The sequence below is a fragment of the Xyrauchen texanus genome, chromosome 41 (genome assembly GCF_025860055.1).
Source record: "Xyrauchen texanus isolate HMW12.3.18 chromosome 41, RBS_HiC_50CHRs, whole genome shotgun sequence".
NCBI classification, from domain to species: Eukaryota; Metazoa; Chordata; class Actinopteri; order Cypriniformes; family Catostomidae; genus Xyrauchen; species Xyrauchen texanus.
Window position 1 is genome coordinate 15,683,456 of NC_068316.1, and position 24,669 is coordinate 15,708,124.

A 24,669-nucleotide genomic window follows, 5' to 3' on the forward strand; every position below is an offset into this window, starting at 1 on the left:
TATAGATCTGTTTCTGACCACTTGGATCGCTTCAGAAGACATGGATCTCACCAATGGAGTCAACTGGATTACTTTTATTCTGCCTTTATGTTATTTTTGGAGCTTGAAAGGTCTGGTCACCATTCACTTGCACTGTATGGACCTACAGAGCTGATATATTCTTCTAAAAATCTTTGTTTGTGTTCTGCAGAAGAAAGAAAGTAATACACATCTGGGAAGGCATGAATGTGAGTAAATGATGAGAGAATTTAATTTTGGGGTGAACTGTCACTTTAAGGTGAAGCATCCAAACCTTAATGAAGCAACACGTTGCTGCTTACTTTATTTGTTTGTGTTAGTGGCTGATGGGCCGTTTGCCACTGGAAGCCTCTAACATTGGTCCAAGAGCCAGACGGCGGAATAATTTGCTCGAGTGTAAGAGATTAATCACGGTCTCATCTCTTGGGCTCTGAGTGTCTGTGTAGTGTTCCCGTCTGAACCGTTACTTGCAATCTGAGAAAGAGCTGATGTAGATGTGAGTGGAATCAGAAGCAGCAATGGGACAGTAGCTCCTGCACCGTGCATGCATACAATTAGCTGACCTGAGAAACATTTTCTTTGAGAATATTTCACCAATCATGACGTCTCATTTCTGTAGTAGGCTGTCTAGTGTCAGAACAACCGATGCCCGATTGAAATCAATTATTCAAAGTCAGTTCTATTCAGCAAATTGGCCAAACGGGTTAGCAAAATGGTCTGAATCCATTCACGATTCAGTCCAATTTGTTCAGACTGCTCATTCACGCACAGAACAATTTTTGGGAATGTTAGACTGTGTGTTACTAAAGGAAAATATGAAGGATATCTTACTAATTCATGGGTTGTTTCCTTGTTCTTGTCACGACTACTGAGCGTAAGTAACCTTGGTTCACTAAGATGAAGGGAATGAGTCATTGCTTGCTAACGCATATGGGGAGTGTCCTTCCACATGACTAGTTGAAACCTCTCTACAATAATGTTAATATTTTATTATTGGCTATGTGTTTGTCTTTGCTTGTAGAGGGACATTCCTTTTGTGTATCCTGCATAGCACACAAAGAGCTGATCCGACACTCTGAACTGGCAGGTGCACTCAACATGGCGAGTAGCGCCCGTACAGGGCATAAAAATACAAGGATTGTTCCTCATCCAAATTAAATGTAGGAGGGAAAAAAGGTTGAAGGTGGACCTGCGCTCTGAAGGGCATGGTTAGAACCTTAGGTACGTAGCCTTTTTTGGGTTTGACAGTGGCTTTTGATAGACCGGGGCCAAACTCCAGAAATGAATTTTCAATTGATAGTGCATATAAGTCACCAACTCATTTTAATGTGGGCAGATCCAGCAGTAGAGCGGTCTTAATGGAGAGTATGCGCAAAATAAACAGAGTCCAAAGGCTCGAAGGAGGGCCCTGCAAGTGCTTTTAGGACCAAAGTTAAGGACCAAAGTTTAGGACCCTAAGTCGGCACTGTAGCCAGTTGAGGTGGATTTAAGTCTTGCTCCTCTAAGAACTTTATGATTAAATCATGCTTGTCTATAGTGGCGCCGGCTTCATGTGCGTGATACACAGATATATTCGGCACATAAACTTTGAGCATTGACTGAGTGAGTCCTGTGTCTTAACCGCTCTTGAAGAAATAAGCGAATTTCATGTATGGGGCAGTTTACTGGGTCTTTGCCATGTGAAAGACACCAATCAGTGGATTCCGTTTTAGCGTGCAGAGGCGTCTCGTGGACGGCGCTCTAGCTTACAAAATGGTGTTCATGACTGAATGTGTCAGTTCAGGCAAGTTTAGCGCACTCCGTTCAGCGACCACACATGCAGGTTCCACAGCTTGGGCTGGGGATGCCAGATTGTGCCTTGCACCTGAGAGACGAGATCCCTCCTCAGTGGTGTATCCTATGGAGAGCTGTATAACATCTCTATCATTTCCGGAAACCATGGCTGATTGGGCCATTTCAGCACAATTAACAGAACTGTTTCCATGTCTACTCAGACTTTGCTGATGACTGAATAAAGGAGGCACACCGGTGGAAGCACATACTTGTGTTTCTCCAGCCATACATAGCCAGCGTGTCTTGGTGACATATATACACCACTAATGTTGTGTTGTCCAAATGAATCAGAAAGTGATGATTCACAATATTTGAATGAAAATCTCTCAAAGCAAGAAAGATACCCAGTAACTCTAGGCAGTTGACATGTCACAGCTGTTTCGCACCTATTTCCAGATGTCGAAAGTTGGGCATCCATTACACACTGTGCCCCAACCTGAGTTGGATGAATTTGTAGTCAGCACTTTCTTCTGAAAACTTGACCCAGCTTAACACCCTGTTTGTAGAAGGCTGGTGCTGTCCATTTTGCTAGAGCAGCCAGACAGTGGCTAGTTACCGCGATGCACATGAAATTACTTCAGTGGTAATGTTTTTTCAATTTGAACCGAAGAATGGTCTGTATGTCCACATCTCTGTTGTTCATGAGATGCGCATGCATGAACTCCTAAAAAAGAAGATTTACTGGCTGGGGGAAAGTATGCTTTTCACCAGTTGACATTAAGACCTGATTTTCCATATGGCAAAGATGCAAGTATCTGTGTTCGCTCAGTAGTGCCTCTGATTGGCAAGTAATAACCAATCACTGAGGTAATTCCTAACACAAACACCATTCATTTTCAATGGTTCGAGTGCTCTGGAGACATTAAAAGACACTTACATGTTCAGGATGAAAGCCCCAACAGGCCTACAGAATGGGGACTCGATTTGGATGGTGCGGGAGAGGAGATCCAGCATCAACTGTCCAACATGTCGGTGATGCTGACGAAGGTTCTTACTGACTAGGAGGATCTCGCTGTAATACGTCATTACGAGTTATTTACAAGAGTGGCAGATATTGAGAAACAATCGATTGTCTGGAGTCATCGGAGAGGGAATTATCCGCTAATCAATCTGCAAACAAAGTTGATTTGGAACATGTTCTTGAAAAGCTTGAAGATCTTGTGAATAGAAGCCGCAGGAATAACGTGTGAAGTGTTGACATTCCTGAGCATGAGGAGGGCAGATATATGGTGAAATTTCTCTGCTCGACATAACATGCCACAAGTTGGAAATCGAGCGAGCTCACAGAGTACCGGAGATCCGGTTGTGAGGTCGGATACTGCTAGAAATCTGTTGTGGGAGAAAGGACCTGATCAATCCTGGCCAAATTTCTGAGATCATCCGATAAAGATCTTGTGTTGCACCAGGCGAGGAGCAAAGGAAAGATTTATTGGAAGAATCATAATATTTTCTTGTTCCCAGAGTTTGCGAATTCGACAAGAGAGAAACACGATCGGTTCAAGGTTCAAGGAATGCAAGAAACTCTTTCATCAACATAAGATCGCTTTTGCATTGATGTTTCCGGCCAAGCTGAGAATAAAGGCGATTCTTTTATAGAATCAATGGGTAAGTAAACAATTGGGTGTTTCTCATGTGAGTGGGTCGACTCACTGTACTTACTGTGGCTTTTGATGAAGCTAGGCATCATTATTGTTTCTTTTTGCGTTGGCTCCACCTAGCGGCTGGAGTTTGTTTTGTGAATGACACTTTTCCTTAAAGAAACTTTTGCATTGGCGGAAGATCACTTTTGCACTGAAGTTCCTGGCCAGTTTGAGAGTGGACACTACGGATGACCGCAAAATATCTACATGCTCACACAAATGATGCCTTTTATAAAGTTGACGGACTGAGTAAGTCATGGTATATACTTTTATGAGGCCTCCGAGTTAATTGACTTGACCATCAGGGGAACCGGGATGCCTGTTTTGTTTCTATTTGTGTTGGTTTTGCCTAGTGGCTGGAGCTTGTTCTGTTGAATAACACTGCTTCGGAACAGCTGTGGATGAATCTATTCATTCTTTGTACTTATGCCTCCTGCTGGCTGGAGTTTGTTTTGTGCAGTATTTTTACATTGGACATTGGAATGATTACGTCATATTCTGAACTCATAACAGCTGGCTCACTGGACATTCGTTTGTCTGTCCAAGATCAGCTGAAATTTGTTTTGTGGAGAATTACACCTTTGAGACAGTTCTGTGAATGAATCTACACATTCTTTGTGTTCATACTGTCTATTGGCTGGGATTTATTTTACAAAGTATTTTCTATTATGTAATTTGAGCAATCTGATGGCAAAGTTGTCACAGGGGCTCGTGGGCATTCATGGACCTTTTGAGTTTTGAGGGATTGACGCCTGTTAGCGCTGTTGTGCGTGGGGTTAATTTGCACATTTACATTTTTCTGTTTGTTTTCTTTGGGGGGTGTTCTGTATAATCTTGTTTTTGGCACACAATTGATTTTTCTACTATATCAAAATATCAAATGTTAATACGAGTGGATTGTCTCTCTCCACATGGAATGTGAATGGGTTGGGGCACCCTATAAAAAGAAGGAAGGCTAATACTTTTCTTGTATTTCTTGCAGACACAAGCCTGGATCAGTCTGATTCTTAAAAGGACAAAGATCCAATCGACAAATAATTTTCTAATCGATTAAGTAAAGTTATGATATCATTTATACATATAGACTAGGTGGGGTTTATTCGAGGCTGTAGCTCTTCTGAAAACATTAGGCGTCTAATAAATATCATGTGGTCAGTAGTGAATGATCAATCTCTGGTCGCTGTCATCTCGCTTGATGCCGAAAAGGCGTTTGATATGGTAGAATGGGATTATCTTTTTAAGATTTTGGAAATGTATGGGTTCGGGAATACTTTTATTGGTTGGATTAAGCTACTTTATAGACACCCTGTAGTGGCAGTACAAACAGATGGACTCATTTCAGATTATTTTACTAGATAGGGGCAACCGGCAGGGTTGCCCTATTTCCCCATTATTGTTCTGTCTTGCCCTAGAACCATTAGCAGCCACAATAAGAAAGGAGGGGGATTTTCTAGGGGTGATTGCGGGAGGTGTGGTACATAAGCTTCCGCTTTACGCAGATGATATTTTATTATTTGTCTCCGACCCTACTAAATCTATGCCTTGCCTCCACAGAATTATTAATTCCTTTTCCAATTTCTCAGGATACAAAGTCAATTGTTCTAAATCCGAAGCGTTGGCTTTGACAGCATACTGTCCAGTAACTGCTTTTCAGCCAGGCTCCATCCAGTGGCCCAAACAGGGCATAAAGTATTTGGGAATTGTATTCTAGTCTGATTTAGTTAGAGTTAATTTTGATCCCTTAATAAAAAGGTTTCTGAATGATGTGGAAAGGTGGGCTTCATTACATTTATAGATGATTGGGAAGGTTAATGTTATTAAAATGAATTGTATTCCAAATTTCAACCTGCTACAGTTTCTTCCTGTAGATGTCTCTCTTATTTCAAGCAATTTGTTAGCATAGCGAAGTCCTTCATTTGGAATGGTAAACATCCCAGGTAAAATTTCAATAAGTTACATAGGCCGATTAATAAAGATTATTTGTCTTAGAAGTTAGGCCTACCCAAGATTTTGTTTTATTATTATGCATTGGGTCTCTGACATGTGACTCATTGGTCACTTCCACCTGAGAGAGTCCCTCCCTGGTTTTGTATTGAAAAGGAAATTATTGCCCCTATCTCACCACTGCAAAGCCTTTCAATCAAACTAACTGGTGAAGTTACTGTAAGTCACACCCCGTTATTTTGCATTTGCACTCGATATGGAGAAAAGTGTCCAGAGTGTTTAATTTAGCTATTTATTTAAATGTTGCCTCGAGCATATGGCTGAACCCTAAACTATGTATTCATAAGTCCCCTTTCTGTTGGTCAGATTGGATTGTGAGGGGTCTAATACACACAGTGACCTATATGAGGGTGGAGTATTGAGACCTTTTGAAAATTTGGTTCAACATTTTGGCATTCTTAGATCTAAATTTTATACGTATTTACAGCTGCGCCACCTAATCTGCACTGTTTGTGGGAGTGGTAATTGCTGCTTTTGGGAAGGATCATGAGGCATCAGTGTATTACTCCCTGCTAATTCAGAGCCTGGGAGACGGAACTTTGAATTCTCTCAAAAGATTATATGAGAAAGATCCTAAAGGGGGTGTGGGCTAGGATCCTAAAAAACTTCAAGTATGCATCTAGAGATGCAAGGGTTTGCCTTATACAATTAAGATTTTACATTGATTTTTTTTTAACCCCCACTAGATTGTATAGGCTTGGTCTTAAAGACACACCCACCTGCTGGCGATGTCAATCAGAGGATGGAGACATAACCCATGTCTTTTGGGGGTGTGTTAAGATCCAGGAGTTCTGGTTGAAAGTTCAAATTCTTATATGTGATGTATTGAGCACTCGGCTTTCACTTTGTCCCAGACTCTATATTTTGGGCGATGGGGTGGTCATCAACATTGAGAATGGGCACATAAAGAGTTGGGTCCTAAAGAGCATCATGATCGCCAGACAGGTTATTTTAAGGAGTTGGAGGTCGGTTGAAGCACCCTCATTTCATGAGTAGTGCTCAGAGATGGGGAGGGTGCCGGCCTTTGAGGAAGGGATGTATATAAGGCTGGGAAATCTGGGGTTATTTGATAGGAAATGGGGCAGATATTTTGCCTTTTTGGAAGGCTTTAGGGGAGGGGTAGTGGAGAGGGATATCTAGTTTTAAATGTGTGTGTGCGATTTGATTGTTTTTTGAAAGTATGCTTTTTTTAATTCTTTTTTATTAAGTTTTGTGTTATTTGTTTTTGTTTTGTTTCCAAATATTTAGGAAGCAGTTGTGCATAATGTGCAAACTTTATTGCATGTGATTAACGTGAGACAGAAAACAACATATTGAACATGCGTGGAGTGCTGAAACAATTTGGCCCACCACCGAGTATGCTCTTCCAGCCAGTGCAGACGTTAGTCGACATGGCTTAGAAAGACCCGGAGGGCATGAGGGGCAGAGATGTGCCGCTACCGCCTCTTTGGGGGGGTTAGTTGGGCATAACCTTTTTTTTGCCCATAATCCAGATTAGAAAGTTTTTTTAATTGCCGCATGGGCGGGCTGAATAGGGTGAGCGCCAGAATTTTGAAAGTTTGTTATGAAATTCAGGGAAGAATGGGGCAGATCTATAAGATGTGGCAGCTTGACGACATCCAGACTGCAGGAACCATTCATCAAGGTGAGATTGTGTAGGTTCTTCTGGAGGAGACCACTCAATTTTGAGCTCTTCGACCGCCCTTGAAAGGAATGGAAGCATGTCCTTGTCAGTGGCGCGTACATGCTCCTTGTCCTCGTTGGAGGGAGTGGCAGTAGTATTGACCACTAACCACTCACCTGATGCAGCGAGAGACATGATATTGTCATCATTCCCAGCATCAGAACTGGTAAACAAGACATAGACGCATTGCATGGAGATCGAGGGGCTCGCGGGGCATGTGCTGGCACAAGGTCCTCCTCAAATTCATGCTGCTCGACCTCGTGGCCCTGCCGTGCCTCCTCATATGATCCCTTTGGTATCACAGAAGAGGCAGGTGGGAGGGCACGGGATGCTGAATTGTCCCTCAGAACGAGGGTGATTCACGAGCGCAGCATCATCGCAGTGAGGGCAGTCTGAATCAATGAGAGCTGACTCTGCGTGGGTGACACAGACAGAGAATGCAGCTCTCGTGCTGATCTGACGGCGGGATGTGCCTGCGTAATATGTATGTATATATATATATATATATATATATATATATATATATATATATATATATACACAATAAACAATTTACACTTGCTTTATAAGGATACACAACTCCTGCCGAAGCGCTGTGGGGAATCAGGATGCTGAAGTGGCCCGTTCACCAGCAAAGTGTCAAGCGGCGAGGTGGAGTGATGTTCACCGGAACACTGCACTTCACTTGTCGTTGCCATGAAGATTCCGGCGAAGCAGTAGAGGGCTTCTAGACAAGAGATGAATCTCTGTTTTTAAGGAAGAAAATTTTGAGGAATGATGCGCACCTGCTTTTATAGCAGACAGCTTTGTGCCTAAAAAGAACACCATAGCCAGTATTCGAATATTGGCGTTATTGTAGAGAGGTTTCAACTAGGTTGTGTGGAAGGACATTCCCCATATGAGTTGTAAGGGAATGCTGAAGAGCAGTAGGCCTAAACATTCAGAATGAGACAAGTTATGATTTCTGTTGACACACATTTAGAATTTTTTAATTCTAAAAAAATAAGTATTTGGACATTTACTGTAAGTCACACTTAATATATATTAATTTCATTGCCCAGCGGCATCTGCAGACAAATGATGCCAAATGAAGACCTTTTCTTAAAACTAACTTCACTTTTCTTATACAAACTGTTTACCAACTGGTCTCAAAGTGATTTGAATGTATGAAGTCAGTTCCCATTAAGTTAAAACAGGTGACCTAGCAGAGTAACCACAGGCGACGCTCATCACATTGACTATATGAAAATGTTTCACTAATGTTTAATACCAACAATCACAATACTTTCTGTCTTAATTTGAAACAAAATATATATTATATAGATAATGTAATAAATAATTTGATAAACAATAACTGGTCAAACAATATTGGTTTGATATTTTGTTAAAAAATGCAAAGACGTTCAAACATTTTTAAATGAGCCTAAAATGTCCAAATACCTTTAAGGGCCAAGTATATTTTTAGCCTTCATTCACTTTTATCTGTTTCTATTTCTAAAGGTTTGTTTATATAGGATTTGGTGTGTCAAGAGATCAGGGGGAGCTCCTGTTTTTGTCCATATAAAGTCTTGTGTGAATATTAAGGTGTGTTCTCACCTGTAGGGCTGGACATATACAGTACAAGCACTTCCCTGATCAACTCACATTTTATTAACACACAGAGGGAGAGGAAGCCACTCTTTAATTCTTTAATACATTAGTACGTTGAACATACAGCTGCCTGAGGCATAAAGGTAAGAGAAAACTGGTTATTTAAAGTTCTAACAAAATTATGATAAATTATACTATTTTTCATTTCACATTTGATTGTACATAGACAGTCCTTAATGAAGGCATTAGATACGCACAATTTTGATAATAGCCTCATTTTTCATTTGTATTATTAGAGCTAAGCTTTTAAACAAAGCTATGTTGTTTTACAGGTCCTGAAATTTGATCTTGAATGTATCTTTTATTTGCAATGCAAATATATTTGCTTAAGGCTTGTATATGGGAATATTGCCAAATTGTGCTTAAAATGATAGCTCATGTGGAGCAGAAACTTAGAAAATTGATAAACTGGATCGAAAAGCAGACTACTGTCAAACTCACACTAGGAAATATGAAGCCCAGCAGTGTAATTAGGTCCTTTGAAAAAGCCAGTGCTGACTATTGTTTGAAAAACTTTGTCAATAGAGAGGTAATTGATGGAGAAACCAAATTATTAGATATGTGATGCGTGTACATTGTTTTTCTGCTTTAATGATTAGCATTATCAACATATCAGATGTTTATGCAATTTGATCAGTTAATCTGATGAAATGAGATCATGAGAGAGAAAGAGTGTTGGTCAGACAGATCTCACCATGAAATATTGTTGTTTAAGACACTGCGGTTATATGGTCAGAATACTCAGGAATATGAGAATACTTCTCATCAGTTTATCACATACATTATATTCCTTTCAAACAGTTTAGCAAAAAGTTGCCTTTTTTCGCATCTCATTACTCCTTTGCAACATCATAAACTGAAATTCACAGTGCTGTATTATACATTTAGATCAGCCTTTTAAATTGACTTTTCCTGCTGTTAACTCACAAAGATGTGGTAATGTAGTTTGTAGGGGTATTTTACAATGGCTCATCAAATCTTTGTTTATCCGGTACCAATTTTTTATAGAACATCAGCATTTCTGTTTGATTTGGGTGAACTTGCATGACTGTATCTGATCCATCATGGTGCTGAATTCTTGCACTGGAGTTATTTAAATTTGGGGTGGTGTCCACTACATCCTCTTGAAATTGTTCTTATTCTCATGCTCCTTTGCATACTCCACCCTCAACACAATATTTCAGTCAATATTCTTGTGCCCCAGTTTCTAGGCAACAGCTACACTGTGATTATGAATGGTCAGCATTTCTTTTCACTGTTAACATTGGGCAGGGATCGCCAGCGATCTTACTATTGGTATTGTTTGCATTAACTGTATTATTAACATACAATTCTTCTGTAATAGTGACAAACTATATACATCGTAAGAAAGGTCTAATACTTCAGCTTTGATATTTAGCCAATGATACACAATAGAAATGTTACTGCCTGAGACATTTCTTAATTTATGTCAACATATCAAAATATCAAAGCGAGAGTTATGAAAATGAAACCGTTATAAAGACGCACATACTTATTCAGTGATGTAAACTCCATATGAGTTGTCAATAGCTGATCACTTTACAACGAATTTGAGCTTTTCTAACTATTTATTTTCATGACTTTTATTCATTTTTTACTTTTTAACAACAAACTTTCAAGTGTCTCCTTTCAAAAAAGACCACAGTTATGCCTATAATTCAATGCCATTGTATTTTGAGTATGTGCTTTTAGGCTTGTGCTCAAAACGAGGGGATGCTTGGAAACCGAGATAAAGAGGATTGGATTGTGATATGTAGAATTGTATTGTTCGTTTGCAGTGCACCATTTCTGTACAGGTTATTTGTCTCACAGCTTGTCTCGAATTTTTTTGATTAGATGCTGAAATAATGACCTTAGCAGGATTAAGATGATGAAACAAGAAAAGATTTTTGCCATTATATGACTAGAGTCTTTTAAAATATTTCAACTTAGTTTATTCTTTGTTTAATTGTAATTTTTTTGTTTGTTTGTTTTTTAGACACATTTCTGTGTTGCCAAGTAGCTTTTGTATTTATTGAGCGGCTTATGAGGCTCTTCTTCAATGTGAAATCCATTTGTTGCCATGGTGCTGGGTGGCACTGTTTATTAGTGGTACAGATTTCTCTGGGGAAAGCAAAATCCTCCACATCCTCTCCATCATCCTTTCAAAAACCATCTGTTCTCAGCCACTCACTGTTATGAGTGATGAAGTGATGATTCGTTAAAAAAATGGAACGCCCCCAGATATTTCACCTTGGCAAAGATCTGTCATGATGTTTAATTAAAAACATTTAAACAGGGAAATGGGTACAGTGCAACACTATATGTTTGCTTGCTCTTTTGTATCTTTTTTTTTCCATGTTATGTAGAAAATGTTTTCACTTAAAAATGTAAAAAATGTTAAATGGAAAATGTTTTACACATAAGCAAATGAAGATTACTTTTGAGAGATGTGTTTAAATCATGCTCACTCACATGATGTGAAGAATCCAGTCATATGTCAGTAGCCTAATAAAAGCTGTTTTGTAGAGCGCAACAGTGCACACCCACTTTTTCAGACATCTGGGTTCTGGAAGTAATTTCCCCATAAATTTATCCCATAGACTTTTCATAAAATCCTTCATAAAAGAGTTGTAAGCCATGAAACAAACCAACCAGCTCTGAGGTAAATCACAAAATCACGTACTTTGTTTTGAGGCAAATAAGTATTTAAAAATCGGACAAAAAGACAAAGGTACAAGAATGTGTACTTACCGTCTTTCATGAGGGCATGGACTACAATCCCATGAAGCATTACGAATTATGCCATTGAATAAATAGGTTGGGAATATATAAAACTACTGATTTTAGGTTGTTGATTATAAGTATAAAAACAATATATTTTACGCATTATGGGAGTGGGCTCTCGCTCCGAGGCATGTTTCGCAGTCTTGCTTGACCAGATTGGTGAAGCTTTCTCTGCTGTACCATGGGTAATGTAGTTATTTACTATGAATTACGCTATCAAACATGATTTTTAAAGTTTAAATAACAGATGGATGGCTTCAATGGAAGAATTTACCAATGTAGGTCATGCCAGGTCTTTTTTCTAAAAGTTTATAAGTTACTACCAACTATATTTCAGTAAAGTCCTCATTATTGGATGCTTTCGCTCATGGAGTAAATTAATATATTTTGACAGCAAGTAGCATATTCCTATAATGACATGTGTAATCAAATGTTTTGCTTTTACATGCATCCGAACCACTACAGCCTGATATCACATAAAAATCGGCAAGTGCGTGCCAATTTTTCTTTGTATACATCGGTATACATTGACCAAATTTGAAAACACTGCCCCCTGAGGTTTAAGTGTTAAGTGTTTCAGAGCATATAAACAAGTGTGACATTCATTTATATCCAGGAGAGGTCGCCAGAAGCCAAGTGTAAAAAAGTATTGTTTTCAGCTGAATAGGGTGTAAAACAGTGAAGAGAAATGCATATTTTATTTAATCTAACCCCCAACCAAAACCCAGATCAAATCCTAACCATTAGTAGAGTCGAAATGCAGTGTTAGGGATAAAAATGCAACATCCTTATCACACTCATGATTGTTTATACAAATGTGATTACTTCCTCTTTTGAATGGGGATTGAACTATGGTCTCCCATGCAACTGACGCAACACGCTACCATTCATGCCACAAGGGAAAGTTTTTTTTTGTAGAGCCGTTCTAAATATGTCCGATGGGAGAAAGGGTATTTCAGTGAGTTGGCATACTGTTGCCAATCCTAGGGTACCGGAACTTTCGGAAATAGCATGCGGACTTCCAGTGTGATCATGTTGATCAGTTTAACATAACTAACCTTTAAAGGTGCACTCCAATTCCCGAATCCAAAGGGGGCACTATATCACGATTTTTTTTTTAGCTTAAAATGCTAAAGTCTCTGTAAACATAAGTCAGGCATATGAGGTATCATTTAAAATATTTATGTTAATTCAAATAACAAAATAAGGCCCCCTACAAAAATAGCACCCCCCAGAGGTAATGGGGTAGAAATATTTAAATAAAAGTCCTTCCCATAGCACATAAAAAGTCATATATCAAATGAAAGCTCTCACTCTCAGGAATGTGACTGTATAGTTAATTTTGTTGCCCTAATACCACAGTTCGAAAGATTTTCAAAAAAAAATCACAAAGTGAAACATGTATATACAAATGTCTCTTTTATGCTCCAATAAATACTGCTTTTTGCCCGAATAGCTCTGAATAGCTAAAAACGTATATCTGCTTTTACCTTAGGATGTTCTCTAAAAATTAGCCATTGTTTACTTTTCTGTGAACTTGCTTGGGTGAATAATCCAATTTTATATCTTCGATGTCCAGAACAAAATATGCCATCCAGAAGGAAAAGCGTGCCAAATCAGAAAAACATGTTTTCGGCTATTAATGATAAAATGTTTATATCATTGCAAAAGGAAGGAGCTCAACAGTCTAGTGTCTACATTGAGCTTCTAGTCTACTCAGAGGCTAAGATATTCAATGAAACAACAAGAATGGTGCTTGAACTGAAAATTAGACTGAATGTCTATAGACAAGCACATCTGTGAGGGCCTAAAATACGTTCTGCCACCTCGTGGAATAAAATAAGTTTGAGTGAACAGTACCAGAATTACATGTTACAAAGTTAGGACAACAAAAACAAACAAAACATTTTTTCATAAACATTATACAATATTATTTATGAATAATTAGAGGATTCATTATAATTATTTGGTTGGTTCTCTAAAAAATATTATTATTATTATTTTTTTTTTTTGCAATATCTCCAAAATGTGTGCTTTTAAAAATGAGTGTAAAAAGTTGTGGGTGGCAGCCCAAAAATGCTCCAGAGTTTAAGGGCTTAAATATGTTTAACTACTTAAGACATGTATTGTAATTTTGCAATATATGTATGAAATCAAGACAACTCACATTAAAATGAAGACTCCAGTTATATCAGTAACCTTATACAAGCCGTTTTAGTGTACATGGAGAGGGTCTGCACATGAGGGCTGCACTGTAAGAATCACATGACCAGCCAAATACTACTCGCTTAATCTCAGTAACCCTCCTGTTATTTGACACTTTCACTCACTGATTAAAATAATCATGGCTGACTGTGAAAACTACATTTCTACAATGGCATCTGAAACTGAAAACTATTGATTTGATGCTGCATCCAAGCTACTTGGTGTCCGTGTAAATCCAAGATGATACAAAGACAGAGTTTACCTTTAAATTCAGTTTTTTCTATAGTCTATTATACTAAAACTTCTCAAAATTACACTGAAATGTATTGCGGGGTAGACTAGGTCAAATACAAGTAAATTGTTACATTTTGTGACAGTCATAAGAATCTAAATGTCAAAGAGTGCTCCAATTTACATTATTCATAGTTTTATTGTGAGTTGTATTGCATTACATTGTGGATTTTCATTCAGATAGTTTGAGCATTATGATTTTTTCTCAGAGTCCAGCAGAATGACTGCAAACCAAGATGTCTTTAAAAACATTCAGCGAAAGCCTGGTATGCAGATATGGACCATCAATGTAAGAGACCAGAGTTAATTTCCTCCATTAACCCATTGCTGTGAGGTTTATGATATGTTAGCTTAAATATTACTTTACAAACCTATTCTTGATAATTCCTGGTTTTATGTGCTATTCTGTTTTCTGTTTCTTTAGAAAATGCAAATGGCCCCTGTCCCAGAGCAAGCATTTGGAAATTTCTTTGAGGGTGACTGCTACATCATTCTTTATGTTAGTATCCTGTTACACAATCCATATTTCATAAGAAACTCTTCAGGTTATTTGTAAAGTTGGAGTGTGTAATTTCTGCTACAATCATCACCAATGGAATTTTTTCACTGTTAATCATTGTTTTACCAAACACTACCCCCGTCTTCGGTTGGTTGAACAAATGGGTAGTTCTGCCCCAGACTCATGCTAGTACACATTATAATGTTTTTAAAGTACTACAGATCCACAATCGTTTTGATGAAATCAGCCTACAAATGGCTTACTTATATTTGTCTCAGAATATTAAGATGGGATAGGAGTAAGTATTTTAACATAACAAATATACACTTCACCTTTAAATAGTGCTAATAAAAAGGCTTGCAATCACTGCAAGCTTTCAAACTCCAGGTGTCTCTATTCAGGTGTGTTCTTTGATCTCAGCATCTTCTCAAGCACATATTATGTATGTATCTTTTACTCATGCATGTTTGAATGCATCTTTCAGGTGAGCAGCAGTTCCACACAATCCATAGACATCCACTACTGGATAGGCAACAGTTCCAGTCAGGATGAGCAGGGAGCAGCAGCCATCTATGTAAAACAGCTGGATGAATATCTGGGTGGCAGTCCAATTCAGTACCGTGAGGTCCAGGGAAGCGAATCATCTAAATTCAAAAGCTACTTCAAGAGTGGTCTCATGTAAGTGAAATAAAGGAAATATTGGGATTTGCCAAGTCTTCATGGTCTGACTAATGTCCACACTGTTCTTCTGTAGTTATAAAAAAGGTGGTGTGGGATCAGGGTTCACGCATGTGGAAAGCAACGTGTATAACATTCTGCGACTGCTCCACGTTAAAGGGACAAAACATGTGACTGCCAAAGAGGTAAACTGCTACATCAGACACTGTGAATGACAAAGTGAAAATAGGATTTCTACAATAGCTCAGCTCAGCTCATAAATATTACATAACTGTAACATTGGAGTATCAATCATGTAACCTAATTAAAATTCAAGAAACACCTTTATAATTTAGCTGGAAATCTGGATATTGAGGGATGAGGGATGGGGTAGGGTAAGGGTTGGGGTAGGGTTAGGTTTAGGGTTATGGGTTTGGTTAACAGTGTAAATACAGATGTAAATAAATTCAGATACATTCAATATAAGTACAATGCACATACATGTATGTATATTATAAGTAAATGATATCAAATGCTTAAGTATACAGTAGTTAAAGACACCTAATATAAAGTGGGTCCCTTAGTGGTTTTACACAACATGGCATGCACCTAATCTCTCTCCCTAGCTCCATATGTCATGAATCAGTAAATTGTGAACACGAATTTGGGCACTGGCATGGCTGTTCATCCACTGAAAATTGGGAGACTTATGACTCGATTACCTGCGGCACAATAACAGGCTTGCACATAAAAACACAGTTGTTATTAATCAACAACATTTCTGTAGAAATTACACTGTCGTGCATTTTCGTTGTAGCTATTTAAACATACAGCATTATTATGAAAGATAAATTACATAAATGAAGAAGTAAAATTATAAAGGAGTGTATTTTTATGGCTTTTTAATGGGATAGGGAAAGTAGAGAGGTGACAAGAAATAAAAGGGAGACGAGTGGGATCGGGAAAGGACCTCACGAGCCAGGACTCAAACTCGGGTCACCCAAAATGAATAAGCCCCACATGTCATGAGGCCACTAGGCTTCAGTTCTGACATAAAGGAGTGTATTTTTAACCTTCTTCTAACAACTCCAATATTTAACCTTGTGAGGCCCTGCGTACACATGTGTGGATGTTGTATTTGGGCTTTGCTATAAGCAAAACATAATTTTATTTCATATAAACCAACTGATCTAAGTTCAGGAGACTCTGGGCGGTCAATAAAGGGTCTTTAAAAATTTCAACGTACGGAGTCATGTGACCAAACAACACGGCGCCAATCACAGCAGAGTTTGTTTTGGGAGAAAGTTCAACGAGACTACATTTGGTAAAGAAAACTAGCTATGTTTGTATATTGAAACCTGTTTGAGTCATAAGTGATTGGATGATGCTGGACATTACTTGAATCAGAATTATTTATGCTAATTTCTGATTGGTAAAATGCTTCAACACTGGCTATCACTTGTTTGTTTGACTGTGCAAAGAGAGAACATTTTGTTTCCAAAGTTGATAAAACATTGTAACTTAAAAGTCAAATCAAAGCAGCTTTTAAGAAAATCAGCTGTAATGTCTGTAACATCACTAATACTCCTTTAAAATACTTTTATTAAAATATTTGATTAAAAAGAAATCTGACTTTCTATAGCTTTCACAACTAAATTTCACAATTTAGTCCCCCTGTCCACATACAGTATGTGTTCATCAATTTTTAGGAAAACTAATTGGTTGTAAATGCACATAGCAGTCACACACGGGTCTCAGGATGTTAAAAGATTGTTTTAATTTCATGGTCATTATGGATGAAAAACATTACAAACAATATCTCTTTTATAGAGAAAATAAGGCTTTGACTTCACAGTTTTATATTTGTTCTCTTCTTCTAAGGACTTGAAAGATTTCAGAAGACATGGAGACGTTTATGTTAAGGGAGCATGGTGAGCAATGATGCTCCCTGGTTTTTACGATGCATTCTGGGAATTTTTAGGAAGCGAATGTTTCAGTAAACAGGAGCTGTTTTGCATTTGGGACAGCCCTAGAAATGGCTGAAACACTGATCAGTGCCCTGACTACTGAACTAGGGAGCTGAATGAGATGTACACTTGGACAGCTGACCTTTTAAGTTAATTATAAATGTGGTCAAAGCACACGCAATGCGATTCACTTTGAGGGGATAGATATTTTTGCACATTGAGAGGATTGGTAAATAAAGAGACTATAAATAATTGAATTCAATGTGAAAGGATGTTAAGAATCTTGTCTCTCATAATGGCTCTCTCTAACTTGGCCCTATTCAATGTCTGACGCTGGTTGTCTTTTGTTTAGCTGTCAACATCAGGTTGCGTTTGCCTTAAACTTTATACACACGGTAATTCATTGTGCTGTAACTATGAATGGAAAAGGAAGCTAATTATGTTATACCCCACAAATCATTCAGGATAAGTCATTGTTGAACAGGACTATTTCACTGATTAGATACCTGACTTAAGTCTGGGTTAACTGAAGTGAATCATATACTCTTTCTGTAGGTGGAGGTGTCCTGGAGCAGTTTTAATCTGGGGGACATATTCTTGCTGGACATGGGAAAAGCAATAATACAATGGAATGGTCCTCAAAGCAACAGACAAGAAAAAATGAAGGTAAATTTAGAAATAAAACAAGTGAGATTGTGCTTGAGTGGTAGAAGGATGTAGACTGAATCTACTTTATTATGACTAGCATTAAAAAATGACAAATTCATCTGTTTTGGTTCTCTTCTCTCTCTATTGTGTAGGCTGTGCTGTTGGCTCAGGACATCAGGGACAGAGAGCGTGGTGGCCGGGCTCAGATTGGTGTGCTTGAGGGTGGGCAGGAGGAAGCCTCTCCTGAGCTCATGAAGGTTATGGTATCCGTTTTGGGTCAGAGGAGTGGGCACTTGAAAGAGGCAATCCCTGACAACAAACCAGACCAGGAACAGATCTCAAACGTCAAGCTGTACCAGTACAAGAATTTTTTTTCTATCTATTATTCTATTTGTCTGTTTGTCTGTCTGTAATGGTATCCATCCATCCATCCATCAATTTATCTTTGATATTTGCATTTATCATTATTATAGTATGTTTGTAAATCTCTTTGATGATGTCAGTTATTAATCGATATCCCAGAGCCAGTATGATTACTGTATATGTACTTAATTAACATTAACATTCCCATAGTGTGTCTGATGCCACTGGTCAGCTGGTAGTGCAGGAAGTGGCTGCCAGTCCACTGACGCAGGATTTGCTGTGCTCCTCGGTACGAAATGCTATAGCTATGATAACACCCACAATATTATCATGTACTGTATAATTATAACTTACTGTTGTGCACGTTTGTGTGTGTGTGTGTGTGTGTGTGTGTGTGTGTGTGTGTGTGTGTGTCTTTTATTAGGACTGCTATATTTTAGATCAGGGTGGAAGTGCAATAATGGTTTGGAAGGGAAAAAAAGCGACAAATGAAGAAAGATGCTCAGCTATGAGTCGGGCAGTTGTAAGTTTGTGTTTGTGTTTACATTAGAGAATTGAGAAATTTGTCCACAGAAGTTAGCATTTGGGGATGTCCTCAATTGGAGAAATTACTCATACATACATCATAATAAATAATATAAATATGTACATTTTAAAAATGCTTATTATGCTTATTAAAAAAAGTTTATTTTAAGGGTAGTGTTAGGGTTAGCCCTGCTGAAAATATCAGCTTAACCAGCATGAAGGTCCCATGCTGGTCTAGGCTTGCTTATGCTTGTCTGTACTGGTCCAGCTGGTGGACAAGCATAGCCATGTTTTTCACCACTAAAACCTAGCTTTTCAGCATGAAGAAGCTTTAAAAAAAAACAATGGAGGTCTATGGTATGTCCTCATTTAAATATATATGTAAACATTTTTGACTGTGTGTGTTGCAAAGTAGAATTCCTGAAAGCATAATCTTTTAAAATGACCAAAATTTCTTTGCTAATCAAAGTTGTTTACCACAAATATTCTTCTCTCAGGGTTTTATAAAAGCAAAGAACTACCCGCCCAGCACTAAGGTGGAGGTTATGAGTGAGGGAGGAGAGTCGGCCATGTTTAAACATCTCTTCAAGTCCTGGAAAGAAGCTGGTCAAAGTCAAGGCCTGGGAAAGACCCACAATGTGGGCAAGATAGGTGATTCATCCATTCAGCATTACACCTCCTGCAGTGAGAGGCTCAGGGTTCCCATGGTCATAGGAAAAAAAATTAATAAAAAATTGGGTTTTTAAAGTCTAGAAAAGTCATGGAAGTTAATAAAATCTAAAAAGATATAGAATAGCAAATGTTAATGAGGCCAGTTCCAGACGGGAAGAAACTGTTCCTGTGGCATGAGGTTTTGATCCTGATGGACCGTAGCCTCCTGCTGGAGGGTAGTGTCTCAAAGAGATTGTGTCCTGGGTGGGAGGGGTCGGCCACAATCTTTTCTGTCTGCCTCAGGGTCCTGGAGGCATACAGGTCCTGAAAAGATGGCAGATTGAAGCCAATCACATTCTCAGCAGAACGAATGACACGCTGCAGTCTGCTTTTGTCCTTGGCAGTGGCAGCTGTCTACCAGATGGTGATGAGGAGGTGAGGATGACTCAATGATGGAGGTGTAGAAGTGCACCATCATTGTCTTCGGAAGGTTGAACTTCTTTAGTACATCCTCTGCTGTGCTTTTTAATTAGAGAGCTGATGTTCAGCTCCCACTTGAGGTCCTGGGAGATGATGGTTCCCAGGAAGCGGAAGGACTCCACAAAGTCAACTGGAGAGTCACACAGGATGATGGGGGTGGGTGGGCCTGGGTTATTCCTAAAATCCACGAGAGGTGTGGCATCCTCTTGGGCACTGGCCAACGGCACCACTCTAGCAGACATATGTAGGGCTGCGGGCTGGGCAACACCCAATACCTTTGCAAGGTTTTACATCTCTGGGTGAGCCGGTCTCGTCTCGTGTTCTTTCAGGTGCGAACAGGTAAGTTTCATTACTCGGACAGCCAGCCGGGTGTACCACTTGTGCATAGTGCCTTTCCCCTCCAAGAAGGTGAAGTGGCACACTCTTCGTTCCAATGCGTGTTCATGACTGGTGAACCCTGGATGTTCTTCCTCCTAGCCCTCTGACTCACTAATTCTGCGAAGGAACTCGTGGTCAGACCCAGTACTTGTGCTACATGCCCTGTATCGGGGTAAGTGCTCCACAGGTTTTTGGTGTCCTTGTTAAACTCCTGTAATGTATCTTCCGCGGCATGGTCTCCCCCTACCTTGTGGTAGACCCGCATCTCCCTTGGCAGAGCCCTCTCTGCCCCGGTCGCTGTGTTTGTAGAAACCCCCCTACGAAAGGCAGGACTTACCACTGCGCCTCTCCCATGTCTGGCCATTCGAAAAGGACTCCTTCCCTGGTGCATTTTATGAGCATTTTTAGGCCACAGCCGAATCTATTTTTCTATGGAGAGAAAATGCTCCCATATTTGGTATGGTGGTTTATGGTGAAGCACATGACATCTTGGGGTGTCTGGGGAGGCTCCGTGCAGCCCAAGTGCATCTGTTCCTATACTTATAGTAGCTTGCCTACACCTGAATCGGCAGTTCATTTGACCAGTTCAGTCATTGTGGCGTTTCGTATATGGGACCCTTAGTGTCACTTCATCGACACAACATTGAGTGAGTGACAGAAGGGGAACATCTTGGTTACTGTCGTAACCTGCGTTCCCTGATGGAGGGAACGAGACGTTGTGTCCCTCTTGCCACAGACAGAACTTTACCGCTGTAACGGCCGGGACCTTGTCTCGGCTCCTCAGTGCAAAACCTGAATGAATTTGCCTACTGGCCTCCCTTTATACCCATATGTCGGGGGGAGTGGCATGCAAATTCAACTCGCCAATTCTCATTGGCCTTTTCTGAAGATCTGAAGGTGAATTGGGCTCCCAAGAGCGACCCCTAGTGTCACTTAATCGACACAACATCTCGTTCCCTCCATCAGGGAAAGTAGGTAACGACAGTAACCAAGAAATTTTTTTGACTGCACCAGGTCACCAGATGAATAGGCAGACTCATCCCCACCTGATGAGCTCAATGAGGGTGGTGTCATCCGCATACTTCAGGAGCTTGACAGACTGGTGACTGGAGGTGTAGCTGTTAGTGTACATGGAGAAAAATAGAGGGGAATGAATACAGCCTTGAGGGGAACCAGTGCTGATGGTCTTGGAGTCATGTTTTCCTATCCGCACGTGCTGACTCCTATCAGTCAGGAAGCCTGTGATCCTTCTGCATGTGGAGTGAGGCACGCTCAGCTGGGGGAGCTTGTCTTGCAGCAGAGCCGGGATAATGGTGTTGAAGGTGGAGCTAAAATCCAGTAATAGTACGTGCCTGAGGAGTCTAGGTGCTGGAGGATGAAGTGGAGGGCCACGTTAACAGCATCGTCTACTGACCTGGTCCAGGAGAGGATCAGTGATGGCTTTGAGGTGGGACAGCACAAGGTGATCAAATGACTTCACTACCACAGTGTGTCTGGTCTGAAGTCATTAAGTCCTGTGGTTCTTGTTTTTTGGGGGATGGGAATGACGGTGGAGGTCTTGAAGCAGGTTGGCACATGTCATGTCTCCAGTGAGGTGTAAAAATGTCTGTGAACACCGGAGACAGATGATCAGCACAGTGCTTCAAGGTGGATGGTGAGACAGAGTCTGGTCCAGCGTCTTTGTTGGGGTTCACCTCTTGTTTCTTGTTATGATCTCCTCTGAACATTTTAAGTGGAGCTTGCTTTCAAGCCATAGTTATAAATCAAAATAGTTTTTTGGGGGTCCGTTCTTTTCAATAAATCAGTCAAAGTGGCTCACGAATCGATCTGAATGATTCATTAGTGAATTACTCTGAAACTAAATGTTTTTAAAAATACTTATCTAGTAATCACAAACAACTGGATAGTTCATGTAAATTAATTTGTCCAAAAGTGAGGGGACCCTGAAGTGTAGATACTCTATATGAGTATAATTTTGTTATATGCATGTAATATGTACAATTACGTCTGTTTGGTGATTGTATACACACCTGTATACTGCAGCTAAAGTGGATCAAGTGAAATTTGATGTCATGGAGCTTCATGCTCAGCCTAAGCTGGCTGCTCAGGAGCGAATGGTGGACGACGGCTCTGGGGAGGTTCAGGTATGACAAAATAATAATTATAATAATAATAATAATAATACCAAGAAATCTGTAAACTTAGCAGTTTGGACTGTTACCACACCACAACAAAAATCTCCTCTGCTTTCTGTTCAGATTTGGCGGATTGAGAATCTTGAACTGAAGGAGGTAAACCCAAAAACCTATGGACAGTTCTATGGAGGAGACTGCTACCTAGTGCTGTACACCTACAACAGAGCCAACAAACCTCAGTACATCCTGTACATGTGGCAGGTGAGGAGCATAAAATACTCTTCCTACAACACAAATGTATTGTTTGATGTTATAAAATGTGGAAAAAAATATAACAGATATATAATACAATATACAACAGCTTGTTCCAGTCCTCAAATCTGATTGGACGAGAGACGTTCCATGAGCACTGATGGTCTGACACCATCAGCACTCTGACGGTTCACTGTGTGTGTATCACTCCGCTTGTGTTCGTGCCATTCTAAGCTAAAGTGTAAGAGCAGTGCAGATCTGTTAAGAGCTATGGGTTGTCTTATTATTTTTTTTGACATTGACAAATATTTTAGCCAGCAGGTGGTGGCAAAAGATCATTTTTGTGTGTAATATGAGCCAGTTAGGTGACGTGAATTCATTCTGTTAGTCATTGTTTACATAGGACTGCACTCCGTGATCACTCCTCTTATTACTACATTACTAAAGCTAGGAAATAGCATTAAACGGCTTTAAATGAACAACTTCAGCATTAAGGCTCATCACAGCTGAGAGCGGAAATGGCGGAGGACATTGTGATTTCTATAGGGAGTGACTCTTGCGCACCAGATACCGTGAAATAGAGAGGAATATTGAAAGGCTATTTACCACTGAGAAAGCTGATCTTCAGAAAGCTGACAATATCTCTGCTTAGGTGTGGCAACATGATCTGTCTATCTCTCTCTCTCTCTCTCTCTCTCTCTCTATCTCTCTCTCACACACACACACACACACATCCATCCATCCTTGTTTATCCAATGACTTTTTCGAAACAGCACAAGCCGTGATACTATTTTTTTAATTACTAACAAAGGCTTGGATTCATCATTTGTTTTGAACCAGCAATGGCAGATTCTGATCGGTTGCGTAAGGAAGTAGGTCCATGCACAAATGCGTTTTTATGACCATACTCAGTTTTTCCTAATTTTTTAAAAATGTGCATAAATATCTGACATACACTACACCAATGCACTTAAGATGAGAGGCCACAATTACACAGTTTTATAATCTGGATTTACACATTGGGGATCCTTTGACATGAAGCATGTGTTCTCCAGGGTCGTCATGCGACACAGGATGAAGTGACGGCGAGCGCGTATCAGGCGGTGAATTTGGATAACAAATATAATGGAGCCCCCACACAGGTCAGAGTGGTCATGGGAAAAGAGCCCAGACACTTCCTGGCGATGTTTAAAGGCAGACTCATCATCTATGAGGTGATGCTCTTTTCATTCTCATTCTTTCAAAGTACTACTAGAATACATCCCTTAAAACTATAACCAAAATGATTTACTTAATTTATTTACCCCTTCACCATTTCAAGTAATGTAATATATTTTTATGGATAACTTTTGTATATAAGACCTGGGTAAAAGTGTTATATGGATATTATATTAATTTTAATTAAATAAATTTAATTTAATGAATTCCCTGCAGTTTCCTCTAGAACCCCTTGGTGTTTGAAAACCCCTAGTAGAGAAACCCTGCCTCATTATATGATTAACCTTATGACTTAATATGACTTCATTTTGCCCTCTTTGGAGCATTATATACGATATTATATACAAGACATTTTAATATTCTTTAAAATAAAATATAAAATGATCTATTTTTAAGAATATTTATATAATAAAATTATATTATATTATATTATATAGAACTATATTATATAAATATGATACACATACATTGTATAATTGAATATAATATAATGTAATTATTTAGTCTAGTTATATTTATCCAACATACCCTATTCATTAATAATATATTTATTTATTTATTTTTTCTAATTGTGTATGTCTTGTTGTATTGTTTGTGCACTGGATGTTTCTGTCACTAAGACAAATTCCATGTATGTGTAAGCATACTTGGCAATAAAGCTCATTCTGATTCTGATATTTAACAAACTGTAATAATATTAAAATAAAATATATAATTTTATAAAATTATATAAAGACAATTTTAATGATTTATATTCAAAAAAAAATTTAGAGGTAATGCTAAT

The 24,669-nt window shown here is 39.1% G+C and overlaps 1 protein-coding gene across 4 annotated transcripts in view; it reads left to right on the forward strand.

The window, feature by feature from the left end:
• LOC127634148 (villin-1-like) overlaps positions 1-24,669 on the forward strand; it is a 36,040-nt gene that overhangs the window by 2,671 nt on the left and 8,700 nt on the right. Inside the window, exons 2-14 of one of the 4 annotated variants that reach the window (XM_052113543.1) lie at positions 8,782-8,912; positions 14,322-14,401; positions 14,537-14,611; positions 15,096-15,289; positions 15,366-15,474; positions 17,791-17,901; positions 18,036-18,241; positions 18,457-18,535; positions 18,671-18,769; positions 19,269-19,422; positions 22,324-22,424; positions 22,539-22,676; positions 23,723-23,881. In XM_052113543.1, the coding sequence (XP_051969503.1) occupies positions 14,333-14,401; positions 14,537-14,611; positions 15,096-15,289; positions 15,366-15,474; positions 17,791-17,901; positions 18,036-18,241; positions 18,457-18,535; positions 18,671-18,769; positions 19,269-19,422; positions 22,324-22,424; positions 22,539-22,676; positions 23,723-23,881 (1,494 nt within the window). In that variant the 5' untranslated portion in view covers positions 8,782-8,912; positions 14,322-14,332. Of the gene's footprint in view, positions 1-1,174; positions 1,240-8,781; positions 8,913-14,321; positions 14,402-14,536; positions 14,612-15,095; positions 15,290-15,365; positions 15,475-17,790; positions 17,902-18,035; positions 18,242-18,456; positions 18,536-18,670; positions 18,770-19,268; positions 19,423-22,323; positions 22,425-22,538; positions 22,677-23,722; positions 23,882-24,669 lie in introns of those variants that run through there. The other 3 variants (XM_052113542.1, XM_052113545.1, XM_052113544.1) reach the window with 3 other exon arrangements.